The sequence below is a fragment of the Lampetra planeri genome, chromosome 43, assembly GCF_965212315.1.
Source record: "Lampetra planeri chromosome 43, kcLamPlan1.2.h2, whole genome shotgun sequence".
Taxonomy (NCBI): domain Eukaryota; kingdom Metazoa; phylum Chordata; class Hyperoartia; order Petromyzontiformes; family Petromyzontidae; genus Lampetra; species Lampetra planeri.
This window is the reverse complement of record NC_136149.1, coordinates 3,839,893-3,862,148: the sequence shown is the minus strand read 5'-3', so window position 1 is coordinate 3,862,148 and position 22,256 is coordinate 3,839,893. Positions and strand designations below refer to the sequence as shown.

The 22,256-nt window shown below is 47.7% G+C and overlaps 1 protein-coding gene across 22 annotated transcripts in view; it reads right to left on the bottom strand.

Annotated features, from left to right (window-relative positions):
* Positions 1 to 22,256, bottom strand: part of LOC144732608 (muscleblind-like protein 1) — a 55,858-nt gene that overhangs the window by 15,503 nt on the left and 18,099 nt on the right. For 6 of the 22 annotated variants that reach the window (XM_078614087.1, XM_078614088.1, XM_078614092.1 and 3 more), the window contains 6 exons: positions 19,502 to 19,558; positions 14,392 to 14,545; positions 11,099 to 11,161; positions 8,485 to 8,520; positions 6,158 to 6,274; positions 2,972 to 3,066 (listed from right to left, as the gene is read on the bottom strand). In XM_078614087.1, the coding sequence (XP_078470213.1) occupies positions 2,972 to 3,066; positions 6,158 to 6,274; positions 8,485 to 8,520; positions 11,099 to 11,161; positions 14,392 to 14,545; positions 19,502 to 19,558 (522 nt within the window). Of the gene's footprint in view, positions 1 to 2,084; positions 2,863 to 2,971; positions 3,067 to 6,157; positions 6,275 to 8,484; positions 8,521 to 11,098; positions 11,162 to 14,391; positions 14,546 to 19,501; positions 19,559 to 22,256 lie in introns of those variants that run through there. The other 16 variants (XR_013588214.1, XR_013588215.1, XM_078614098.1 and 13 more) reach the window with 10 other exon arrangements.

The following is a 22,256-nucleotide window of genomic DNA, read 5'->3' as shown; positions in this document are numbered from 1 at the left end:
CTCAAAGCCTGACGTGCTTGGCTGCCACATTCCCCCTAAGAAACCCGAGGTACGATAAGAGGCGGTACGAGGCTGGTTCAACTGATGATCTACGGTAAGAGTTGGGTAATGAGGATGGTGCTGCTGATGATCTACGGTAAGAGTTGGGTAATGAGGATGGTGCTGCTGATGATCTACGGTAAGAGTTGGGTAATGAGGATGGTGCTGCTGATGATCGACAATAAGCGCTGGGGAACGAGACTTGGTGCTTCCTCGGTGTCCAACTGGCCCGGTGACTGGCCCGGAGAGGCAGAACCGCATCGCGGATTTACACGGCGCGATCAAGTCCGTCCCGTCAGGAGGCTGCCCTCGCCAAATCAAAATCCACATCGCATTGGTTCAATCGCCGGTGCGCATTCCTACCGCTACTACTTTGTTCATTTGATGGTGATGTCTAAAGCAGTTTAAACACACACACACACATATATATAAAAAATCAGATACATTGTTTAAAATAGTACGTAACGAATTGCAACGTCTAACCGGTCTTGGGCTCGTAAATCTAAGAGGTTGAATAAATAAGCTCGCACCGAGCAATGAAAATGTGGAGCACACCGCACGAACCAAAAGACTCTTCCCGTAGCAATGTGAAATAAAACAAAGCTAAAATACACACTTATACCCAACATTCGAAGCAAGGCTTCAAGCATCTGGAAAATATCCCCAAAAAATGTGATTACCCCTCCTCCTGAATTGGATTTTGCAAAACCATTAATAATTTACGATTACATATGAATGCCAATAGCATTCTAAATGCGAGTAACCGTAGGCCATACAACTGTTCATACAACACCATATATATGCATCGTATTGGCAACGATTGCAAACTAATTTAAAACTTTTACAGCTGTTTACCAACAAAACACACAAACATTTATCCTTGACACGTTTCACACATATTCGTTGGCTCCACTGCAAACATACTGCGTATTTTCAAACTTGCAAAATATCTTTCCCACAGCCAGGGAGAGCATTTTAAAACAGCCGCACAGACAACCATGAACATATAAGGCAAAAGGCCGGGCAGAAATATTCAAATGGTATTTGCTGCAAAGCTCTAAAAGGGAAACCTATGAATGTATTTCGTTTGCAATTTAACCTAATAAACAAAAAAATCCTCCCACGGGAAAGCATTAAGCCGGCCAAAGTACATTGCGTGTTCAGCCACAACGCCAGCGTCGATTAACGTCTGCGCCCTTTGCTGAAAAGGCTGACACACCGGCGGTGCACGTGGGCGCAAATACGATTGTCAGGATGTGGGAGCGAGCGGATGCGGACAGAAGTCAGCAGCGTCCCTTTAAGAGCCGCCTGGAAGAAAAGGAGGGCAATCGAGCGAGCCAAGCCAGAGCAACGAGGGGGCAGCAGGAGGAGGAGGAGACAATTCATTGGGGAAAGTGCAGCAAATGTAGAGAGAGGAGGTGTTGCAACTTTTTCTTCTTGGTTCTTTCGGTAAAGTTGCTTGCGTTGTGGCCGAAACGTCGTGAGAATAATTTTATTATGTTTTATTTTTATTATTTTATTACTTCCCTTCTACGTGACTTTACCGAAAGAACCAAGAAGATGAATCCCTGCAGTCACGAAAGCTTTAAATCGAAATTTAAATGGAACTTTGCTATCAGTAGCAGATACTTGCCACGTGGTGTGCGCAAGCAACACACATCAGGCTGGTTTTTAGAGATGAGCACAGGTAAAAACTCTAGATTTGAAGCTTTCGTGACTGCAAGGATTCATACTCTTGTTTTTTTCGGGAAAGTCACGTAATAATAATAATAATAAAATAATAATAATCAATGAAAAATAACAAAATTAAATCACGACGTTTCGGAGGCAACACGAGTCTCTGTCTTCAGGTGGGACCGTCACAGCTAGATTTACTGTATCAAGTGAAGAGATATTACTGTTATCAAGTGAAGAGAAATGGATTTCTCTTTACTTGATACAGTAAATTTAGCTTTGACGGTCCCACCTGAAGACGGAGACTTGTGTTGCCTCCGAAACGTCGCGATTTAATTTAGTAATTTTTCATTTATTATTATTTCATTATTATTATTATTTTCCTACATGACTTTACCGAAAAAACCTAAGAGCAAAAGGTAAAAACGTTAACTCTGGAGTGGTTCCATTCTTTTGCGAGAGTGATGACCCACAGCCATGGAGGATGAAATGCAAGTGCCTTACCCTTGCATGAAGTGGATATGTCCAACCTTACCCTCGTGTAGCAGTGCACTGTGGACCATGCAAATGTGTGTAGTAAGGGGGGGGGGGGGTATTCCCAGCCGCTTCTACTTTAGCCACGGGCTTAATTATCTGATTAAGAGACCTCGACGTTTTTTATTTAAAATATGCATTTTGCACACAGTGTTGGTGTACGGTGCTTTTTCTGCAATATTTAGCTGTCTTTTCTTGGATTTTCTGTTTGCACATATTCACTTTAAGATGTTTTCTTGTTCATGTTTTTGTTTTCTGTTTGTTGCGGTTCCACCCGATTCAAGAGCCGAATGGCTCACAGGGCTATACCTAATAAATGAACTTGAAATGAACTTGAACTAAACTTACAAAAGCACCAAAATAGTATCCTTGTACTTTCGTACATGTTTATGTAAAAAAAAGCTTTTTTGGGGACATGAAAAAAATTGGTGGATATCTCAAACCCACTTCAAAATCTCGAAACCCGCCCCGGTACTCCTACGCTCGGGTTACGTGGACCGACGACGGACGTCCAAGTGCATTACAATGGGGTGCATCCACTCAGCTGAGCATCCTTGCCGCACCACCCTGCACGTCAAAGTCTGGAACACACCACAACACTGCCCACGTGCTTCCCTGAAGGAGTGACAGGTACAGGACAGGTAAAACCCCCAATTCCTTACCCCTCCCCGAGACGCACAGACAGAAGTAGCCAGGCGGGCGTGGAAAAAACCGGGACGCAAACCTGGTTAGCGCTGGAGGATGTGACGAAGGGTAGGCTGCTGTTGGGCGAAGCCGTGGCTGACACTGGGCTCCCCACGGGGCCGGGAATCATGGGGACTTTGGGGGGGTTGGAGGCGCGAGGGAAGGCAAATGGGTGAAGGGGACAGGGCGGGAGTGATGGGCGGGCGGGAGAGGTTCAGGGCGAGTAGTGGGGCCGTGCGCGTGGTGTTGTGGCGGCCGGAGGGGGCGGTAGGCGGGCAGGCGGGCGGGCGGGCAGGCGGGCGGGCGGGCGGGCAGGCGGGCAGGCGGGCGGGCGGGCGGGCAGGCGTGGCAGAGCGTCAAAGCCATGTTGCCGGTTGGGCACGCGCACGACCCACACCGCACCAGACGTATCGGGGAGGAGGGTGGGGGGGGGGATTACAAACCAAATCATTAACCAAAATGAATCAAAATAATATTAGAAAAAAAGCAGCAAAAATGTTACGGGGAAAAAAAACGGGAAACAAAACTAGGACATGAGAAATATAAAACCAACCAAAGAAAACTGTCACAATTGGATAAAGCTCATTGTGCGGTGTGGTCGAGGATTATGGGTAATGAATGTGGTGACAATGAGCAGACTGGAAGTCCGTTTTTTTTATACAATCATTATGCATTGAAATTAGACGTCTCGTTTGTTCATTATATAACGTTACGATTACAACCACTGACATGTTTAGGGCCAGATTCGAAACGTACATTGTGTTCCACACACCATTGTGACATTCAAGTGAATGAACACGACCACATTCACTTTTTAAAACACGGTGCTTGAGGTCAACAAGCAATTATCTACTGTGTATATATCCATGTTCATTGTGCCACCGTGCATGTGTCCCTCTTCGTGGATGTGGTTTAAGCATTACATTTAAAAAAAAGGTTGCCCATTCAGGATATATACACATAGGCGAGCAAAAAAAAAAGTTGGATTAATTAAAAAAATATTCTTAGAGTGGAAAACAGTTTACGTTAAAGTTGCGCCGTAAACATTCCTTCGGCCAAATTTCGTAAATCTTTCATTTGGCAAGGCATCTGTGATATCAATACCGACATCGACCTAAAATCGTTCAATATCACTTGGACTAAATGTATCAATATTGTCAACTCGGGTTACTGTGCAATTTGAAATACAGTCCACAGCCTGGTATTGCAGCATTCTAAAACTAAGGGTTGCTTTTAGATTTCCACGAAGCGATGCGTTGCTTGCAATATACTTTTGTTTCGATTTAAAGCTTTCGTGACTGCAGGGATTCATCTTCTTGGTTCTTTCGGTACAGTCACGTAGAAGGGAAATAATAAAATAATAAAAATAAAACATAATCAAATAATTCCCATTATGTTTTATTTTTATTATTTTATTATTTCCCTCCTACGTGACTAATAATTCTCATTATTTTATTATGTTTTATTTTAATTATTTTATTACTTCCCTCCGAAGTGACTTTACCGAAAGAACCAAGAAGATATACTTTTGTCTCTTAAAAGGACACCTGGGTCCCACGTGACCATTGCATGACTCGCACAAACTCGGCCAATGTCAGCATCGTTGGTCCAGTTCAAGAGGTCATCACAGGCTGCAGCAAGCGAATGATTGACTCGATGGCCAGGGTTTACACTACACTGGAATGTATGATACCAACTGTTCTTTCCACACTGCCCTGAGCTGTCAAGCGAGCCTCAGCTCCAAGTGAGAAAAGGGACAGTTCGTACACGACAAGCAAGAATCCCGACAGCCTTTGAGTCAACTTTAGACAGCGGCTGACAAAAAAACAACAGCTTTAAATTCCAAACACAATCCCTACATAATCTGCATGAGTAATAACGGAATAAAACGTCTGGTGAGGGGAGTGCTGATGCGATTTCAAAACTGCGTAACTAAGCAAAGTGACCTCAGTAATGGGAAAACAGTTATGAACGCTTGTTCGAGTGAGACAGCTGCATTCACTGTTAATTTGGGACCTATACTGGCGACAAAAAAGATCTGCCTTGACAGCCCATGCCTAGAGTTAGCGGTCCCTCTGACAGCAGAAAGGACGCCGTTATCCAATTACAAAAGCAGACACAGCGCTCATTAATGCACGCACGTGCCACCTCCCCCCCCCCCAACAACAACGACAATGCACTGCTCTCATTTTAATTGAGACGCGAGGCTGTGGCAAGTACAGAATAGCATTCCAGTGTGACGTGGACCCGCAAATTTGTACAGCTGATGCGTACACAGTGCCAGAGTTGTAGCCTTGTGACTATTTTCTGAGGTTCAAGACGCAAACAGGAGGGGGCACCCTAGGCTAACGTATTTTTCCACGGTACTGTACTACGCACGGTCGCGCTCACACCAGACTTGTGGTTACCGCAATGTCATTTCAGCCAGCCTTTTCTTTTCGTTTTGTATAGGGTACATGTACTATTGAGCCGTGCTACCCAGCAGCGGACGTTCCACATTCGCAAAAAAAATTGTATTTCCTGTGTATTCCCGTACACCTAGACCAAGGGCTGGCAATCAAAATAACAAGGGGCATTTTTTTCGAATTTGGTAAAAAAAAAAATCAATCTTTCAAGAGCCGCGCAATGCATGTGAATATCAGACGGTTGTCCCAATATATAACGTCACGAAGCAGCCCTCAAAGGAGCCACACGCAGCTTCGGAGCCGCAGGTCGCCAACCTCTGGCCCTAGACAGTTAAACAAGTGAGACACAATCGCACGTTGGGGTGGTGTCCGTGTCATTGTCTGGCGGAGTTCGTGCGCGTGACGCTGCCACGTAGCGGGAGAGCTGCCTGCACTTCCGCTCGCGAGCGCCCACCCCATGCCTGTCTGCCTGTCTGCCCGCCCACAAACCCGCCAGCCCACCGACCTGCCCGCCTGCCCCCCCTCTCACTCCTTGGCCTTCCGAGCAACGGCATGATCACCCTTAAAATGTGGCCGAGCGTTTGAGAGGTCACAGCGACTGAGCTGGCACCGCCGAGATATTTATCTTCTAATCCTGGTGGGCGCCTCTGGTTGAATGGGGCTCTCATCAAGTTCAGCAAGTTGATGGTCTCTCAACCCCAGTCATCGATAAATGCGTAAAAAAAAGCCATGTTACATTTGGTTCCCCGCTTAATTTGGGTATAAGTCCACCTCTGAAAATGTTAATATATATCAATTTGCCCGCCTTGCGAAGAACACACTTCTCATGTGGTAGTACGGGTGGGTGAGAAGGCCGTTCTCTGACATCATGGGTTGCACTGCACTCTGAGTGATCCAAATGGATGCCTGGTCTCGTGACGCGACGCTGGTAGCACAATCTGGGAGAAATTGGGGAAAAGTTAGTCGCAATATCGCCCCAGGTGCGTTTGTGTGGCGTGGTGCCATGCACTCAAATCTGAGCCGCCAATACACTTTGGAATGATACTTTTTCAAGATGAGAGCACACATTTGGCGAGAACGAGTTATAAAATGCACTGTAAATAGACCGTGGTGAAACACGTTCTTTTAATCCGAATTTTGATTCTGTTTCTGTGTGAGGGAGGCATTAACGTTTTTTATAATTATCACACGTTTAATTCACGTTGCGAATAACTGAAAATTGCAGTTATTTTTGCATTACTCCGTTGGCTCCGCTTAACACTATTGGTAAAATGTATATTTGTATTCATTTGTGAACTAGCTTCAATTCGCCAGCATTAAGCATCGCTACTTTGATGGTAGTTTGTAACTTCCAACTGATCGTATCAAATTTGCTCCTCCGTCTGGTTTGCCAATCAAATGGGGATACGAGCGTGCTTTGGTCTCAATATCCCTTCCGTACATACGGACGCACACACACACGCAAGGGCCCAGGGCCACTCACGATGATTTGTGGAACCAAACACATGCAAGGCAGCAGCAGCAACGGATTCCCAACACAGCAGGAGCATCTGCACCCATACAGGGCATTGCCAAAACTCTGGACGTACATTTAAGACACTTTTAAAGATGTGGGTGCCATTTAGTATAATCATCATGCGGCTATTTTTTTTTTGCTCAGGCTCAAGAGTGCCAACCGACTAAGACTGTAATGCATGAATAATCTGTCCGCCTTTCTTGAAAAGGGAGAAATGCTTGCAAAATATCGCGGGTGTGGGATGTTACCCCTGGACAAAATAACCTCTTCATACACGGTGATGGTGCAATTCGGCTTCAAGTCGTGTTTTCAACAACTACTGATAATACAATAGAATTCCGCAAATGCATCATTCGGACAGTTCAGAAGTTGACTGTGAGGTTGCTACATTTTGTTGAATGGTGCGTGGAACTGTCGCTGTGGTCGGCTGAATAAAAGCCAAATTCAGAAACTTTATTCATCCTGAAGAAATCCGATGGAGCTATGAAGCTCTTTGTCACGTACATCCAGCAGACAACGCGACGCTCCTGCCTCTTAACGCCGCTTGGCACTAGCGCCTCTAAAGACTGCGCTTAGCAAACTCGCAACGTATTGCGTGCATCGAGCACTCAGTCGCGGAGCACTGCCCGAGACACATTCGCAGCAATGCCGAAACACAAAAAAGCCGACACGGGTTTGGTCGATGCACTTCAAGCCAGCAACCAATCGCAACCGTTAACACCCACAGGTTCACCAAAGTCAATCAAACGTTGCCGGTGTATAAATCTTTAATGCGAACAAAATGGAAAATGTAAAGATCTAAAGGGGCATTACGTTAGATGATGGCTTTAGCACGAGTGGAAAATCAATTGGACCTTTCTGTTGCCTTTTAAAAATATTTTTCCCACCCCCCGCCCCCCGCCTCGTATGGTAGGCATTCTACCGTGGCCTTCTTTGGTTAAAATCTCAAAATCAATAAGCGCCGCATACTAGTTGCATCAGCGGCCGTCCCCTCCCTCGGAATTAACAGACCGTGCCCCTCGCACCTCAATAACACTGAAACAAGTCCATGCAGCGCTTAAAAAAACACCCACACAACCCGCCAACAGCCCCCCCCCTCTCCTTTCCTCCCCATCCCGAACAAATGGCACATTCCACAAAACCGATTCCAGACTCGCACATTTCCTACTAAGGACTGCTGCGTGCTCTGCATGGGTGACTATTGCAGGCCGACCGCCTCAACCAGCGGCCGAGCGTGATTTGGCGCCGAGGGCCCTGGTGAAAGTAAATGAAATGGCAAAGCCCCCCCCCCTCCCCCCAGTCTGTAGCCCCAAAGCCTCTCCCGGTCTATGGCCCCCAGCGTGGTTGCTACACCACTGGCCTCAACCTCAACACCAACAGGAGGCCGTCTCCGTCTGCCGCATACTCGCCGCGACCACCTCTGGACCCCGTAACGAACTGCGAACCCCGCCCAAATGGAGTCGCCCATGCACCATGAACGCACGGAAATCACAGATTTGGGATTGAAATGCCGCCGGGGTTGGGGCAGGGAGGACTTGGGGGAGGGGTGGGCAGGTGGGGGGTGCAGGGTGCGGGGGTGAGGAGACACCGACTCGACCGTAACTCAGCAGAAAAGGAGATCGCCGAACATACCCAGGCTTGTGGTGGGCGGCATGCACAGCACGGTGCCTGACAGGACGCATGCAGCATACCCAAGGTGGAGGCGGGAGGGGATCGTTAGGAAGAAACGGGGGGGAGGAGAATCAATAGGTCCACATTAGGCTTAATCAGATGCCAATTTCCAGACCAGATGGTTGCCTGTTGCTTCCCGAGGTGCACACAGCGTATTTCATTAAAACGTTACACTGCCGGAATGTTGTTTTAAATTTGACGATTGCCTTCGGGGTTTTTTTTGTTGTTTAACACACACGATACATTTACTTTGTTTTTGTCAAGTATAGCGATACTTTGTACTTCATATAACACATCACAAAACTTCAGTTTAACGTGTGCGAGTTGTGGCGATGCGACCGTTGCGGCGTGTGTGCGCGCGGTGGCAGCGTGCGTGACTACATGCTCGGATACGCGGCCCATTGATCGAAGAAACAAAATACAAATTTGAAACAGACAAATAATAACATCCGGAACACAAACACAGAAACGAACGGTTAAACCACGTTACGTTCGCTCGTACAATGAAAACGGGCCGAGAGTCGAGAGAGATTTTTGATCTCTGGAAAATTTGAGCGGCCGCAGAGATCCTCCCTATACATTGCACTCCAATCGTGTTTTTGTATTGTTTGTTGCTGTAACTTTCTGACCCACCCCTACCGGACATCCGTGATGTGTTTAGTTTGCCGTTCTTCCCCCGTACACCTCTGATTAGCACGGTACGAAAGAAGTTCAACATGCAAAAAGACCTTCAAAGCTCATGGGATTTCTCCGGGAAAAATACAAATTCTGATGCTGATGTTGAGCAGAACTAAAATCCGGACGTGCTCCAAAATGCTCTGTGTGGTGGACTACGGGTTCCTCGGGCCTGAGAGCAGGCAAACGATCATCGGCGGCCCTCCCGGGCAAGCGATCGATACTAACAAGGTGACTGGATCGCCCCCCCTTCTCTCCCTCCCCCCGCCCCTTTTTCTTCCCAGGGTCACATCATCCGCAAGAGGCAGCCTTCGGGTGCAGAAGTCGCACACAGGAGGAGGAATGTCTGGTTGGTGCAGTTAACAGGATACGGGGGGGGGGGGGGGACTTTACAGTGCCGAGCAGCCGAGGGTGCCGGCGGGGATGTACCAGTAGTTAGGGCAGGAGGGACAGATTGGCTGTGAAAGACGACGATGGGTGCAGAGTGAGAAAAGACGGTTAATTGTATTTATGTGGGTACACGTAAATAGGTAAAGCAGCAGATGTCAATAGGAATCAATTGTGCCGGAAAGAAAAACATTAGTGGGGGAATTCAAGACTTATTTATTCACCACCACGTACATTAATCTTGTAAAACGGCCCGTTTAATAATTTTTTACGTCAATTCGTATTCGTATCATTTTGAACGTCGCTCTCCACTGCAAACGACCAAAATATAAATTATTTCCAGAGCTCAACTTTTTTTTTCAATTCCAAATTCAGGCGTTCCTCGCTTGTCGACGTGAACCTACGGACGACGAGCCGTTGTCACTTCTAGTCCACTCCCGTGGGACTCGCGTCGGGAACCCTCCAGCGGGCGACGCTGCGGGCATTAGCAAGGGTGACGGGGAGAAGGCGCGTCTCAACGACGGGCCCCTCGACGGCAAACGGTTGAGCGAGCGCTCGCCGCGTTGGGACCACGCCGACGAGTTAGCCGATTCGCGACGTCCAGAATGCCACACGGCCGGCCGTACTTAGAGTCGTTCGTCCGCTGAATTATAGCGATCGCTCGATATACTCTGGGCTGGCTAAAGCTTTATTGTTGTGGGACGTTAATAATGCTGGAAGAGAATCGCTGGGGTCTATTGGGGAAACCAAGCAAAACTAGCATTGCATTGTTCACGCTTAGTCCCATTGCTTGCACTTGTGGAAAGCCATGGAAACTTGAGTTTTATCAAAGAAAGCTTGGCACTGCTCAAGATTTTTATAGGTGGTGTTTTTGACGTTAAAAAAATTATTTTGAGAAAGGAATATGCAGAAAATAAGGCGCATAGCTGACCATTATAATCCGAGGGCATAATCGGTAAGTAGAGGTATGGGTTAATGGCTGTGGGTGGGGAAACAGCAATTGGCTGGCACAATAGGCACTGCTACGTTCCTATTCACAGTCATGTCTGCTGTAGACTCCGAGTGGCATTTCATCAATTACAGGGCACATTGGACGTTTCCAATTCAGTAAAACGTACGTTCCCAGTTGCAGTTTAATCATTTACTCTATTATACGGCACACCAACCTCAGTTCCGAATTACGCCAATAAAGTAGTCGTATGAAATAAAATTGACACGAATTAAAAAAAACTACAATAAATAAACAAAACAATGTGTGCGAGCGGTCATGAATGCAAAGCTCATGGTGCCGTGAATTCAAACGAGGGTTTTGCCCCGCAGTCAAAGCGCAGCGCAAAGAGAGAAGCAGTGCAGGGAAGGGGTGGGGCTCGCAAGCGACGTCGGGAGGCAGCCGCGGCAATTAAAAGGACAGCTTCAAGGATGCCCGGGCGAGTGGATTAGTAACGAGCAGAAGCGCGCAAGACGATCGCTCGTCTCCCCCGTGTCGCCCCCGCGATCTCGCCGTGCCCCTCACCTTGAGACAGTCGTCCGTAAGTCCTCCCCATCATATGTGCATATTCGTGCCACTGACTTGGGTCTGCATACCACGTACCACGCATACTATTAGGCTCGCCACGAGTTACTTTAACATTCGTGAAGCTGTCCCCTTAATGGCTGCGATTGCCGCAAAAACAACAACACAACGTCGCAATGAATGGGGGTGCTGTGAGTGGTGCATGCATCATTTAACAGAGCACAGAGGACCTGCCTGGACAATCGTGCGTGTGTGTGTGCGCGAGCTGTAGGGGTAACGAACGATGCAGAGTTTCATAGATTGATATCGGTTATTAAGCTCACGATGATGCATGCATCAAATCGCGTATGCGAGGACCGGTGGATTTCCACTTTGTGTACATGTATGTTGTAGTGGGTTCACTTGACCTCTGCAGCCACGGGGGCAAAGGTCGACAGACCTGCAGCTCCGGAGCCGTGCTATCACGAGCCAATTACGCAGCGCCGTTTTCTTTACAGGGGGTGGCCTTTGCTCTCTGCGCATAGCTCGAGCTACATTTAAAAGACTAAAGGAGCGCCAGGCCGGGCGCTGCGTTCTCTTGCATTGGGCACGCAATGGGCATGCAGAGACCACACGAAGCGACCGAAAAGTAACAATAACGATAATTCATCATTATTTCATTTTATTATATTTTATTATGTTTTATTTTTATTATTTTATTACTTCCCTTCTACGTGACTTTACCGAAAGAACCAAGAAGATGAATCCCTGCAGTCACGAAAGCTTTAAATCGAAACGAAAAGTAACTGTTAAATGGTCCCGCTTTTGAAAATGCACCTTTTATTCCTTTTAGTGCTACGTTTGTGTGCCCAGGCATGCCTCACCGAGTCTTGAGACTCGTTTTCAGGAGCGTCCGATTCAGTTTTTGAATCGGGAGTGAAAATTACAATATTTCCCAATTAAGTAATTTCCAAGTAATTTGTTTGAAATTTGGCAAATCTGACGCCGGCTCACAACAGTTGGCTCCTTCTTGGAAATGACGTCACGGGATCTCTTTAACATCCACCGTCTTCGTCTTTTGTATGGCAGTGTGAAAAGCAACAGTTTTAATGATCGTCATGAGTGAATGCAAAAGTTCCTCATCCAGTCCAATGATGTGGTTGATGCAGTGTGGATTTCAGCGATATCGCCAGGATGTGCATGGATGGAGCATTCATGGGCGACGTGCTTGATGGTTTGGACTTCTCCACAGTCGCAGTTGGGGCGATTCTTTGATCTGTCATTTATGGAACGTGAACGCGCATCTGCTGTGTTGTGTTCGAGCGCGGTTCAGCGTGGTCCATAGTCGTCGTGGAATACAGAATCCACGGTACTTCCACCGTCCGGTCGTGAATTATGTTTTTGTTTGCCACGTCCGTAGCCGCCCATGATTCAGACCACAGAGTGGAAGTGTCTTTATTGTCGACTGCTAGGGCGGAGGGCGCGTATCCAGGACGGTCTCCTGGATTTTAGCCTTGGGCGGCGTGGGGGTTCCTTTAGATCTCGATGGAGCGGCAGTGAAGTTGTTCATTATCTTGTTGTTGTACTCCCGTGTCGTCGCGTCATCGCGTCGGATGTTGGCCACGGGAGCGGAGTCGACTTTAGGGAACCGCTGACGATACGAAGCGCGTCGTTAATTTCGGCGTCGACAAGGAACGATGCCTGTGGAATGGATGTCAGTGAAGAATGTGGCTAGCCATTTTCTCGCTCTTACTCCCGAGTTCTTGATGAATTCTGGATAAATATCGTCAAGACCTGAGGCTTTCCCGCATTTCCACTGGGCAATACCGGCATGTACTGCCTTCACCGAGAACGGACGTGAGAATTCAGAGGTTTCTTGGCAGTTACGTAGCATGCAATAAAGTTACTCGTAGACTTGCCGTGTTATGTTTTTGCCGATCGAAGTTCGTGAATTGTTGATAAGTTGCCGATCAATCTCGTCAGGGCTGACTCACGGAGGTTTATAGACTGCGAAGCAGGCGCACGCTATTACATGGTTAATGTGGCCTGTTGGACTCGAACCACAACACCTCTGCAAGGCACGGTAAATGCCCTACCGCTGTTCATGAATGAGAAAAGGCTCTGCGTGCGAAGGTGAAACTTTCGTTACCGACCTCCGCAACGATGCGCCGCTTCTACCACCGCTCAACCCGCTGCGTCCGCGCGCTATCGCTGCGCGCGCTATCGCTGCGCACGCTACCGCTGCGCGCGCTATCGCTGTGCGCGCTCGGCGAGCGCACCACCACGTGCCACGGCGACGAGCTCAAGCACCGACACGTCGCTAGCGAATGGTGCACGTGCAATTCAATACATCGACTCCCTGCAAAAGGTCTGACCTTCCCCAGGGTCTTTTAATTTGCCACTTGGACCGTCCTGAGGGTCTTTTAATTTGCCACTTTCACCTTCGCCGGCCAATTTTAAAGCAAAAAGGTGCGTACTTTGCGAAGCGGGCTAATTGAAAGGTTACTTCTGGTCACCTCCACCCACCTCGTGCGGAGGTGGCGCACAGACAAAGGCTCCTCTGGGTTCATCGGGGTCACCGTCAACAGACGCATTCGATGCTACTGGCTTCCAGACCTTCAGCCTCCACAAGCCCCCGACGTGGCGCGTGCGTCCATTCAAGCCAACGGGAGGGGCCACTCCAAACAGCGGGCAGCTCGATTTGCGTTGGAATGGAGGCTGGAGTCGGGAGACGTGGAAATGGCGGACCGCGGAGGGGCATGGCAACGACTGGGGCTGAGAATAGGGTCTGCGTTAATGTCTCCTGCTTGCAAAAGATTTTAATGCCGGCACCCGGCTGTGCCATGAATTATCACGATAACGTAGGAGGGGGGGGGTCAAGATTCTTTTCGTTTAAAAATAATTCGTTTGTTAAGCTTGTTGCAGCTCGTTTGGGTTGTTGGTCGTTTTTTTCCATGTCATTTACACATTTTTGCTCTCTTCATTGGCCGGAACCTATCATTATCACATCTTATGCAAAACCAGTAATTACATCGATCGATGCGGGCAACGCGCAAACGTCAGAATCGATTTCAATCGCTGACGCGTCGTCGTCGCCGTTGCATGTCCATGGGCGCGGCAATCTGAGCAGGCTAGCAGCGCTACATCGAGACTCAGCTCCAGCTCACATCGCCGGGCTGGTGCTGGTCACCCACCCCCCCCGCACTCATGTGCCGTGCCGGCCTTCAAAGGTGCTCGCTAACAGCACTTGCCCCAAGTCAGCTCAAGGCCATAGGGGCGATCTTTGTCTTTGTGGGCGGGGGAAGCGTGCGTACCAGGTGGGAGGAAGGTGGCCTGCTGCTGGAGTTGCATGCTGGCTAGGGCTTGCTGGTAGTGCAGGACGCTGGGGCTGAACATGGCCGTGGCCCCGTTGGCTTTGTCAAGTGCTGCTCTCTTTGGTAACGGAGCAAGGAATCCGGGGGGTAGCGCCTGCGGAAGGGGGGGGGGATAGGTTTGGGGGGGGGGGTAGGTTTGGGGGGGGGGGGGCGGGGAGTGCGGGGGTGGAGTGGGGAGACGCCCGGGGCGCATAGGATGAAAGGGAAAGAGGGGGAGAAATGAGAGACACAAACAAAGAACAAGAAGCGGAGGAGTTACATGAATACTAAAACAAAGATACATTTTTGTTTCATGAATCGGGCTTCTTACTGTGATGATTGCCCACAAGCACGGCTGCCGTTCTGACCCCAGGACTTGTCAAGCCCGGATCTTGGCACAAAATAAAATACTAAGAATTATATTCATGTGGTTGACTTTTTTTTATTACGCATGGAAACAAATTGGCTACGGTGCTAAATCCCAGAAAATGTTACCAAACTATTACATTAATATTTTATGGAGTCCATTTTTGAAATCAATTGGAACCAATGGGTCGTTTACATGGCCACTTGGTAGTGCATTCACCGTGTGTTGCAGAGGTTTGTGTTTCGGTTATGGCGGGCAACCCTGGTTAATACCATGGGTGCAATAACCATAAAATACACGCCCTCTGCTTCAAAGTGGACATTAAAGATCATGTGAAGTCATTCAAAGAAGAGCAGGCCATACTGTGCTGTCGAAGTCCTGGTCCCAATTTACTAAATTGAAAATGTACTCGCAAATTACTGAATTAAAAAATGCATAGCACTGATCACTGTGAAAACCTAGCAGGACCCTCGTGAAAAAGTGTCTTGAGAATCAGCGAGGATATCTTTGGTAAACAAGCATATTCTCTATAAAGAAAAAAAATAAGCAATTGTGTGCCATCATACAATTGAAAGGAGACATAATTGCTTGGCAAAACATTCATCCCGTTTGTTTGCAACGCTCACAATCGGAAGATTTTGTCATTGGTCTGTCACACACACACACACACGCAGACTTGCGCGCGTGCACTTCAAAACCTACACGAAAGGTTACCCACACTTGCTGCGGATGCTGCCACGGCAAACAGCGGCGTGTTTTGAAAACGGCTTATTAGCAGACAGCTCATCTGCATTCATTCATTAAGTATTGATGTAAGGATTTCGCCGCAACTGCAAACACATAGGGATTCATAATGGAGCCGCCTCGGTCATCCCACAGCGAAACCGCAATCTATACTCTCAAAGGAAAAGGCATATTTGTCCAAAAAACGCGCACGGTTCATTAAGCCTTTTGAATTCTGCTGCTCATCTGGACAGCCACACACGTAATGGGCTAATAAATTGTATTTCGTTTTTTACACGACATCCTAGCACTGTGTATTTTAGCGCATGTTGAAAAAGTCGCTCGCCTCGGCCAGCCCGATGATTCACATTTGTCAACAAATGACACGGGACGTTCTATTAAAAGCTACGACATGCAAAGTGAAAGACAAATGCGAGGCGACATATGGGGCACCAACCTAACCGTAACGCTGTATTTGAGGCTGTCTTGACACATTAACGACAGAATATGGCACGCGTGTCTTGGTGTTAAAGGTTACGTTGAAAAATGTTAGTTGTGCGAGTATGTATGTTGAACTTCTTTCGCGCACCGTATGTAACCAACCGTACCAAACGAGTCTTGTGTGAGTTAAATTTCGATTTAAAGCTTTCGTGACTGCAGGGATTCATCTTCTTGGTTCTTTCGGTAAAGTCAAGTAGAAGGGAAGTAATAAAATAATAAAAATAAAACATAATAAAATAATTCTAAAATAATAATCATTCAGACGCTGTCGCCTCGACAGACCTGGGTTTCACCTGAGGACGGCTGCTTGCGTTGTGGCCGAAACGTCGTGAGAATTATTTTATTGTGTTTTATTTTTATTATTTTATTACTTCCCTTCTACGTGACTTTACCGAAAGAACCAAGAAGATCTTGTGTGAGTGTTCACTATCCTGTTCCCGAAACCTTTTTTGAGCACTAAATTAGCACCGCTCAAAACTCTATTTACACTTAACTTTAGATCAAATCACGAGTAAATTGTACAAAATATGCGACGTATTTCCAAACTATCATGGCACGTCTATTAAAACAAATCCTACACCCTGACCATAATACATCTGAACGCAGCAGTTGCAGTTTCCATACAGGCCTTGGGGCTGCATCGCCGAGCGTATCTTTTGCGATGACTTCACACATGGGCTCTCACTCTTGGGCCAGGCCAACCCGAAGAGCGCGCTGCTAAACGTCCAGAGAACAGAAAAACCCTCTGCCGCAAGACAACAATCTAGCCTCTTAAAACACTGCAATGTGCCATACTACGAGCCGATCCTCATCATCAGGGTCTGCATTGCGTGTAGGATTTAGCTTGAGATTGAGCTTAGGAATCGTTCACCGAAGCGGCACGTGCCGGGTGCGTCCCGCCCCGCAAGGCGGTACACGAACACGGTAACGTAACATGCGGTAGCCCTACGGCAAGAGGGGCGCCCCGGTCATGCCTCACTCATGCCAGGGTGACACGAGCTTCGACGCTGTAAAAGCGTACGGCTAATCTGGGAAACTCAAATTTTCAAAGGGCCTGGAAAAGTCAAATTCCCGGGGCATGCAGCAGCATGGCAGCTATCAACCGAGCGACTGCGAGGACCGACGTGACATCCGATGCGAGGCGTGGTTCCCATTTATGCAGCCGCATGGCGGTAATACAGCCAGAATTAAAGTTCGCTTACGCACGGAAATACTAACCTCGTTATTAAATTCAATCAGTGGCAGGGAATCCACATGCAGAATTATTATCCACGTAGGATGCCTGGTTGCTGTTTAGCACCTCCTCACAGGGCAGCACTTTGTGTCACACCTTCTTATGAAATACCACATGCGCGCGGGCGCGTGCGTGCGTGTACAAAAATCACCGAGCCCGAACCAAGTCACCATAACAACATTCACATCAGCAGCCGGAAAATTACTTCATGTCGTGTCTCCTAGAAAGTAAAATTCCTAGAACTAATGCTTATTTACACATCTGAACATTGTCCACCAAACCGCCGTGCAAAAATCCTGGCGCTGGAAATGGGAGTGCCATTCGGGTGGAGTGGGCCGTGCTCGTCACAACTAGGTGGGCCATGTTCGTCACAACGAGGTGGGCCGTGCGCCCCAGCAAGAGGCTTCTCGCGCACTTCCCTTCACGGCCACGAGCCGGGCCCAGAAGCAGCGGAGCCCTCTGCAAAAGTTTTGAGGTTTAGCGCAAAAGTAGACGCAGGCTCAGCATTTCGCCTCTTGTCAGGGTTCATCAGGGCCAATAAAACTTAGCCGTGGATACGCTCATAATGAAAACTGATGCTCGGAATGAGATTGGCAATTTAAGGCCCGAGCGTTTCCGTCATCAGCGAGATTTTATTTGTATTAATTTTGCTCGTTTCCATTGTAATTCATCTCGCGCCTGAAAGTGGGCGAGTAAATAAATGTTCTCCAAGCCGTTAATTAGCTCCCGTTTCGTCCAGCATGCTGCACAGACACGCGAGGTTTATGAGACGGACAAAACGCAACGACAGGGACTTGCAGTGGCGCAAGCACACGGCTCCATTAACAAATATCCCTCCTCCGCAGGAACCTGCGGCAACGCCTTATCGGAAGCTCACTTGTACACTCGCTCTCTCGATCGTTCGGGGGGAGCTAGCAGAGAGGGGCAGCGTGCTGCTGCCCAGGTGGAGCACGCAAAGCATCTAAGAACACGGCGGGGGGGGGGGGTAGGCTCCTGCCAACTACGAGCAAAGCGGAGCACAGAGGAGGCGTCCCGCGTTTATTCATTTTTTGAAGCCGTCGCTTAGAACTGACAAGGGGAGGCGCTGGCGCCAGGCATGCATTCATAACGCGATGTGTTTGGCAATTTAAACAAAAAAAGCAACACCCCCCCCCCCCCCAAATGTTGTCACTTTTACAAACACAGCACCTGGTTTAAATACAGTTTAAAAAGCTTTCCCGCATTTAAAACAATTACCGATGACTTGGCACTTATGCACGTTGATTTTTTTATATTCACACGTATGTCCGTGTGTATATATAGATCTGTTTAGTTTGTCTACAACTTCTAAGCAGCACAATTTACACTAATTATTAGTTAGTTATGATGTTGCTACTGCTACTTACGTAATATAAATATTCATGCTCGAGTGTGCCAGAAGGTCGCCAGACGTGTTTAAACTAAAATTTAATTGACTTGAAAGAGGATGGATTTAGGCATAAACATTTTTTTCAATTGAGCATTGTTATTAAAACACACAATTAATGTTTGCGCATTTACCATTTGGTGAGTGTGTAGTCTATCGCCCAATATATTCCAACCTGCGCACAACTGTACCGTGCATCACAACACATTTCCACTCACACTGGAGTTACGCGATTCATATTTGCCAGCGCGAGTTCATCATAAAAGTAATAAAAAAGAAACAAAAATAGAACGCTGCATTTAATTAACATTTACATATACGTCAGAATAAAATGAAACCAATGAATAATAGGTGCAGTCGTTCTGATCATGGCAGAGGCTCATCACAACTCGAGAGAAGCAAGCAATTCACTTTAGCTCGGCAGGTAAAACACAGCAGCGGAGTTATCCGTGTGACTCTGCTGCTCTTGAGCGAGAGCAAAGTGTCCACGGGACACACAACGATGCTTTGTGTTTCATTTCCTGGCGCTTGCAGAACGAGCGCACTTTCCGATTGCAAACACAAAAGCTCGCGAAATATAAAAAATAAAGATTCCCGTGGCTTCGTTCCCTTTTTTTGTTTACAGCCACTGTGAAGCCTCAAGCTTTGCAGTCAAAGCAACGCAAAGCTCCAGGTGCAATGTTTTAAAGGGAAAATTTGAAAATAACAAAAAGAATAGGGAGACCGAAAGACAATGCTTGCGAGAGCTGAGCAGTTGGATTTGCCTCCAGTTGCGGTGAACCTCTGCGCCTCCCGAAACTTAAGCTAGGAAGCAAAGCTAGAAGGTGAAAGGTCAAAGTACCAGGTCAAAGGTGGCCTCGAGGGGTCGCTTGAGCGATTGGACAGCAGCCGACTGGGCCTTTAATTAGCAGGCAGCGAGCAATGGCAGCGATGGGCCAATGGGGAGGGGGGGGGGGGTTTCAAGCGCGTTAACACAAACAGCAAAGCAGAGGTGCATCACGGGATTGGGGTTGCATTGTGGGTAGGTGAGGAGAAAAAACAAGCACAAAAACACGATTAAATGACATATAACAGCGATTATACTGCAATGCGATACCAAGCCGAGATAGCACAAAGCGCGCGTTCAAAGCATTTCTGCAAAGCGCATTCATTTGCATTCTTACGGAAATGACCACGTTCCATAGCATTATGTATGGCAATGCTTTTTAAAATCCACGTCATAAATATAAATATACATTTTCAAAATAAATCTCACTGTGACTTGTGATTAGAAACTTTAATGTGGTTAACAACAGCAAACAGTCACTAAAAAGCACCGGCTAGAATCTGTACACCAAAAAGGAAAAGTGACAGGTTGATCCAGTGAAAGAGTAATTTGGAAACAAATTCAAGGCGAATATAATTATCCCAACATATGACTTATCGAGTGTGATGTAGGTTAGTAAATGTATACCAAATACTACTCTGGGAAAAATACGAAACTACAACGCGCCATATTCCTTTCCGTGATTTTCTAAATTACACTTTAACAACCCGGCATGTGTAAAAGCATGCATGTGAAACGACCCTGCATAAATGGCAATTTAGATCTCTCCAATGAAACATTCACATTAACATGAATCTAAAGACTAAACTGCGACTGTTACAATGCAGACGCCACACTCCCTGCGGAGGTAGGGGGTGCAAGGAGAGGGTGGTGGAAGGGAAGGGGTGGAAGGGGGGGGAAAGGGGGGGTCCAGCTCTTCAAACACTAAACATGCGTGCGTCACCGTCTACCCATGAGCGTGACGGAATGTCCTGTTGTTTCATGCCGGGCCGCCGCGACAAGACGAGATCGTAGCTTGAGCGAGGCGTGTGGTTTGTTGCCACTATGGTGGCGCCTGGATGATGCCCACTGCGAGTGGCATGGCTCTACACTCCGTAAGGAACTGCTACAAAAACCGAGAGAGTCATTGTGACCGGGCACTGTCCGGATTCTCATTCCTGTTTTGCTTCTGCTTTGAAAAGAAGTGGGGAAAAGCCACCACCGTATTTTTGCATCCAAGGTCTCGCCACACGTGAAGACGGGAGGGGGTATATTTGTACTTGTCCCAAAGATAGCGTGTCGCCGGGAAAACCCCAGCCCGTCCCGACGGCCATCTGGTGGCAACAGCAGAGCAGTGGCGGAAATACGAGGACAATAATGAGCAGAAAAGCGTTTCAGGGGGTAAAAACACAACAGGAAATCCCAGCATGCCTTGCGCCCCATTAGGCTCTGACGGCCCTTCCACACTGCCTCGCTGTCCTATTACTGGCACCTAAAATATAATGGCCACACAACGCTCACCTCTTGAGCCAGTGGTCGCCGTATAGGTTGCACTGAAGTGGCACAAGAAGGGCGCTATCATCTTCACAAGCAAAGCATGTCGGGACTTTCTGTTGTGCTCAAGACGTGTATAAAGCAAAGCCCCTTTGCAATGTTTATTATCATGACGTTTTGTTTCGAAAACTGGACCCCCCACTTTCCAGCCAATGAGTTTTTTTTTTCCTTCTCTTTCCCGTCAACAACAGGAAATAGGAATTGAATGAAATTATTCAAGAATTCGATTATAAAGCAGTCAAAGGTGCCCTTCTCCGAACACAGCAAAAATGAAATTGAAATACAGGCGAAGAGTATCCATCAACACTGAGGGGTGGGGGGGGAGGCTCTCTGCCAGGCAGGCCGGGTACGGCGTGGCTGAATATGTGGCCAGGTATGGCATAGCAAGGTAAGCAATTGGCAGCGAACTACGGGCAGTGATGGCGGGTTGGGGGGGGGGGTCTGTGAGAGTAGCCATAAACACTGGGGGGGGGGGGGGGGGGCTCTGCCAAATGGGCTCCCGTGTCTGCAGGCACGTGACACCACTTCCGACACCGTAATGGGGTCACGTGATCCCTGTAGCAGCCACTAGTGGCCGCGACATGCGCTCCAAAAGCCAGAATGGACAAACGAGCTTTGAACTGAATCACGGCCAAGGATGGTGACAATTGTTGGAATAGCCGTAGGCGGGGATGAAATCGTTACACCCCAAAACACGAGTGCACTCGCGCACACACACAAACAGGACACATGTACATTTATTATATATGTGGGAATTCATAACACTTTCCCCTGGAAATTTCACCTGGTGGTACGTGCGACTTATCTCCACCATTTTTAGCGAGGAGTTCACATCTACACTATGGGAACCTCATTTGCCAGTAAAAATATGATAATTGTTTTTTTACCCTTCTATCTGGCAACAAAGCTGACACCTTTTTACAAGGAGTCATGTTTGCATAGACCGCAATACCGGCAGTCATTCACATCTCCCCGGGTATAATTTCCCCGACCTCTTCTGCCACCCTTCGTGTATGCATACGCATTTTTTTTTAATGAACGACTCCTTTAGAAACGGTGAGCTCATGTTTGGAGTGGGAGAGGAGGAAAGGCAGGGAGGTACAGGAAGTGTTGTAGGGAGGAGGGCCTTTTCTCCGTTATTTGACAAAACATAAGAGAAAGGCTGTGAAATAAATAAATTAGAAGCCACGTCTGCCAGACAGAATCATTTGTATTCTGCGGCTGGGGGGTAGTCTCA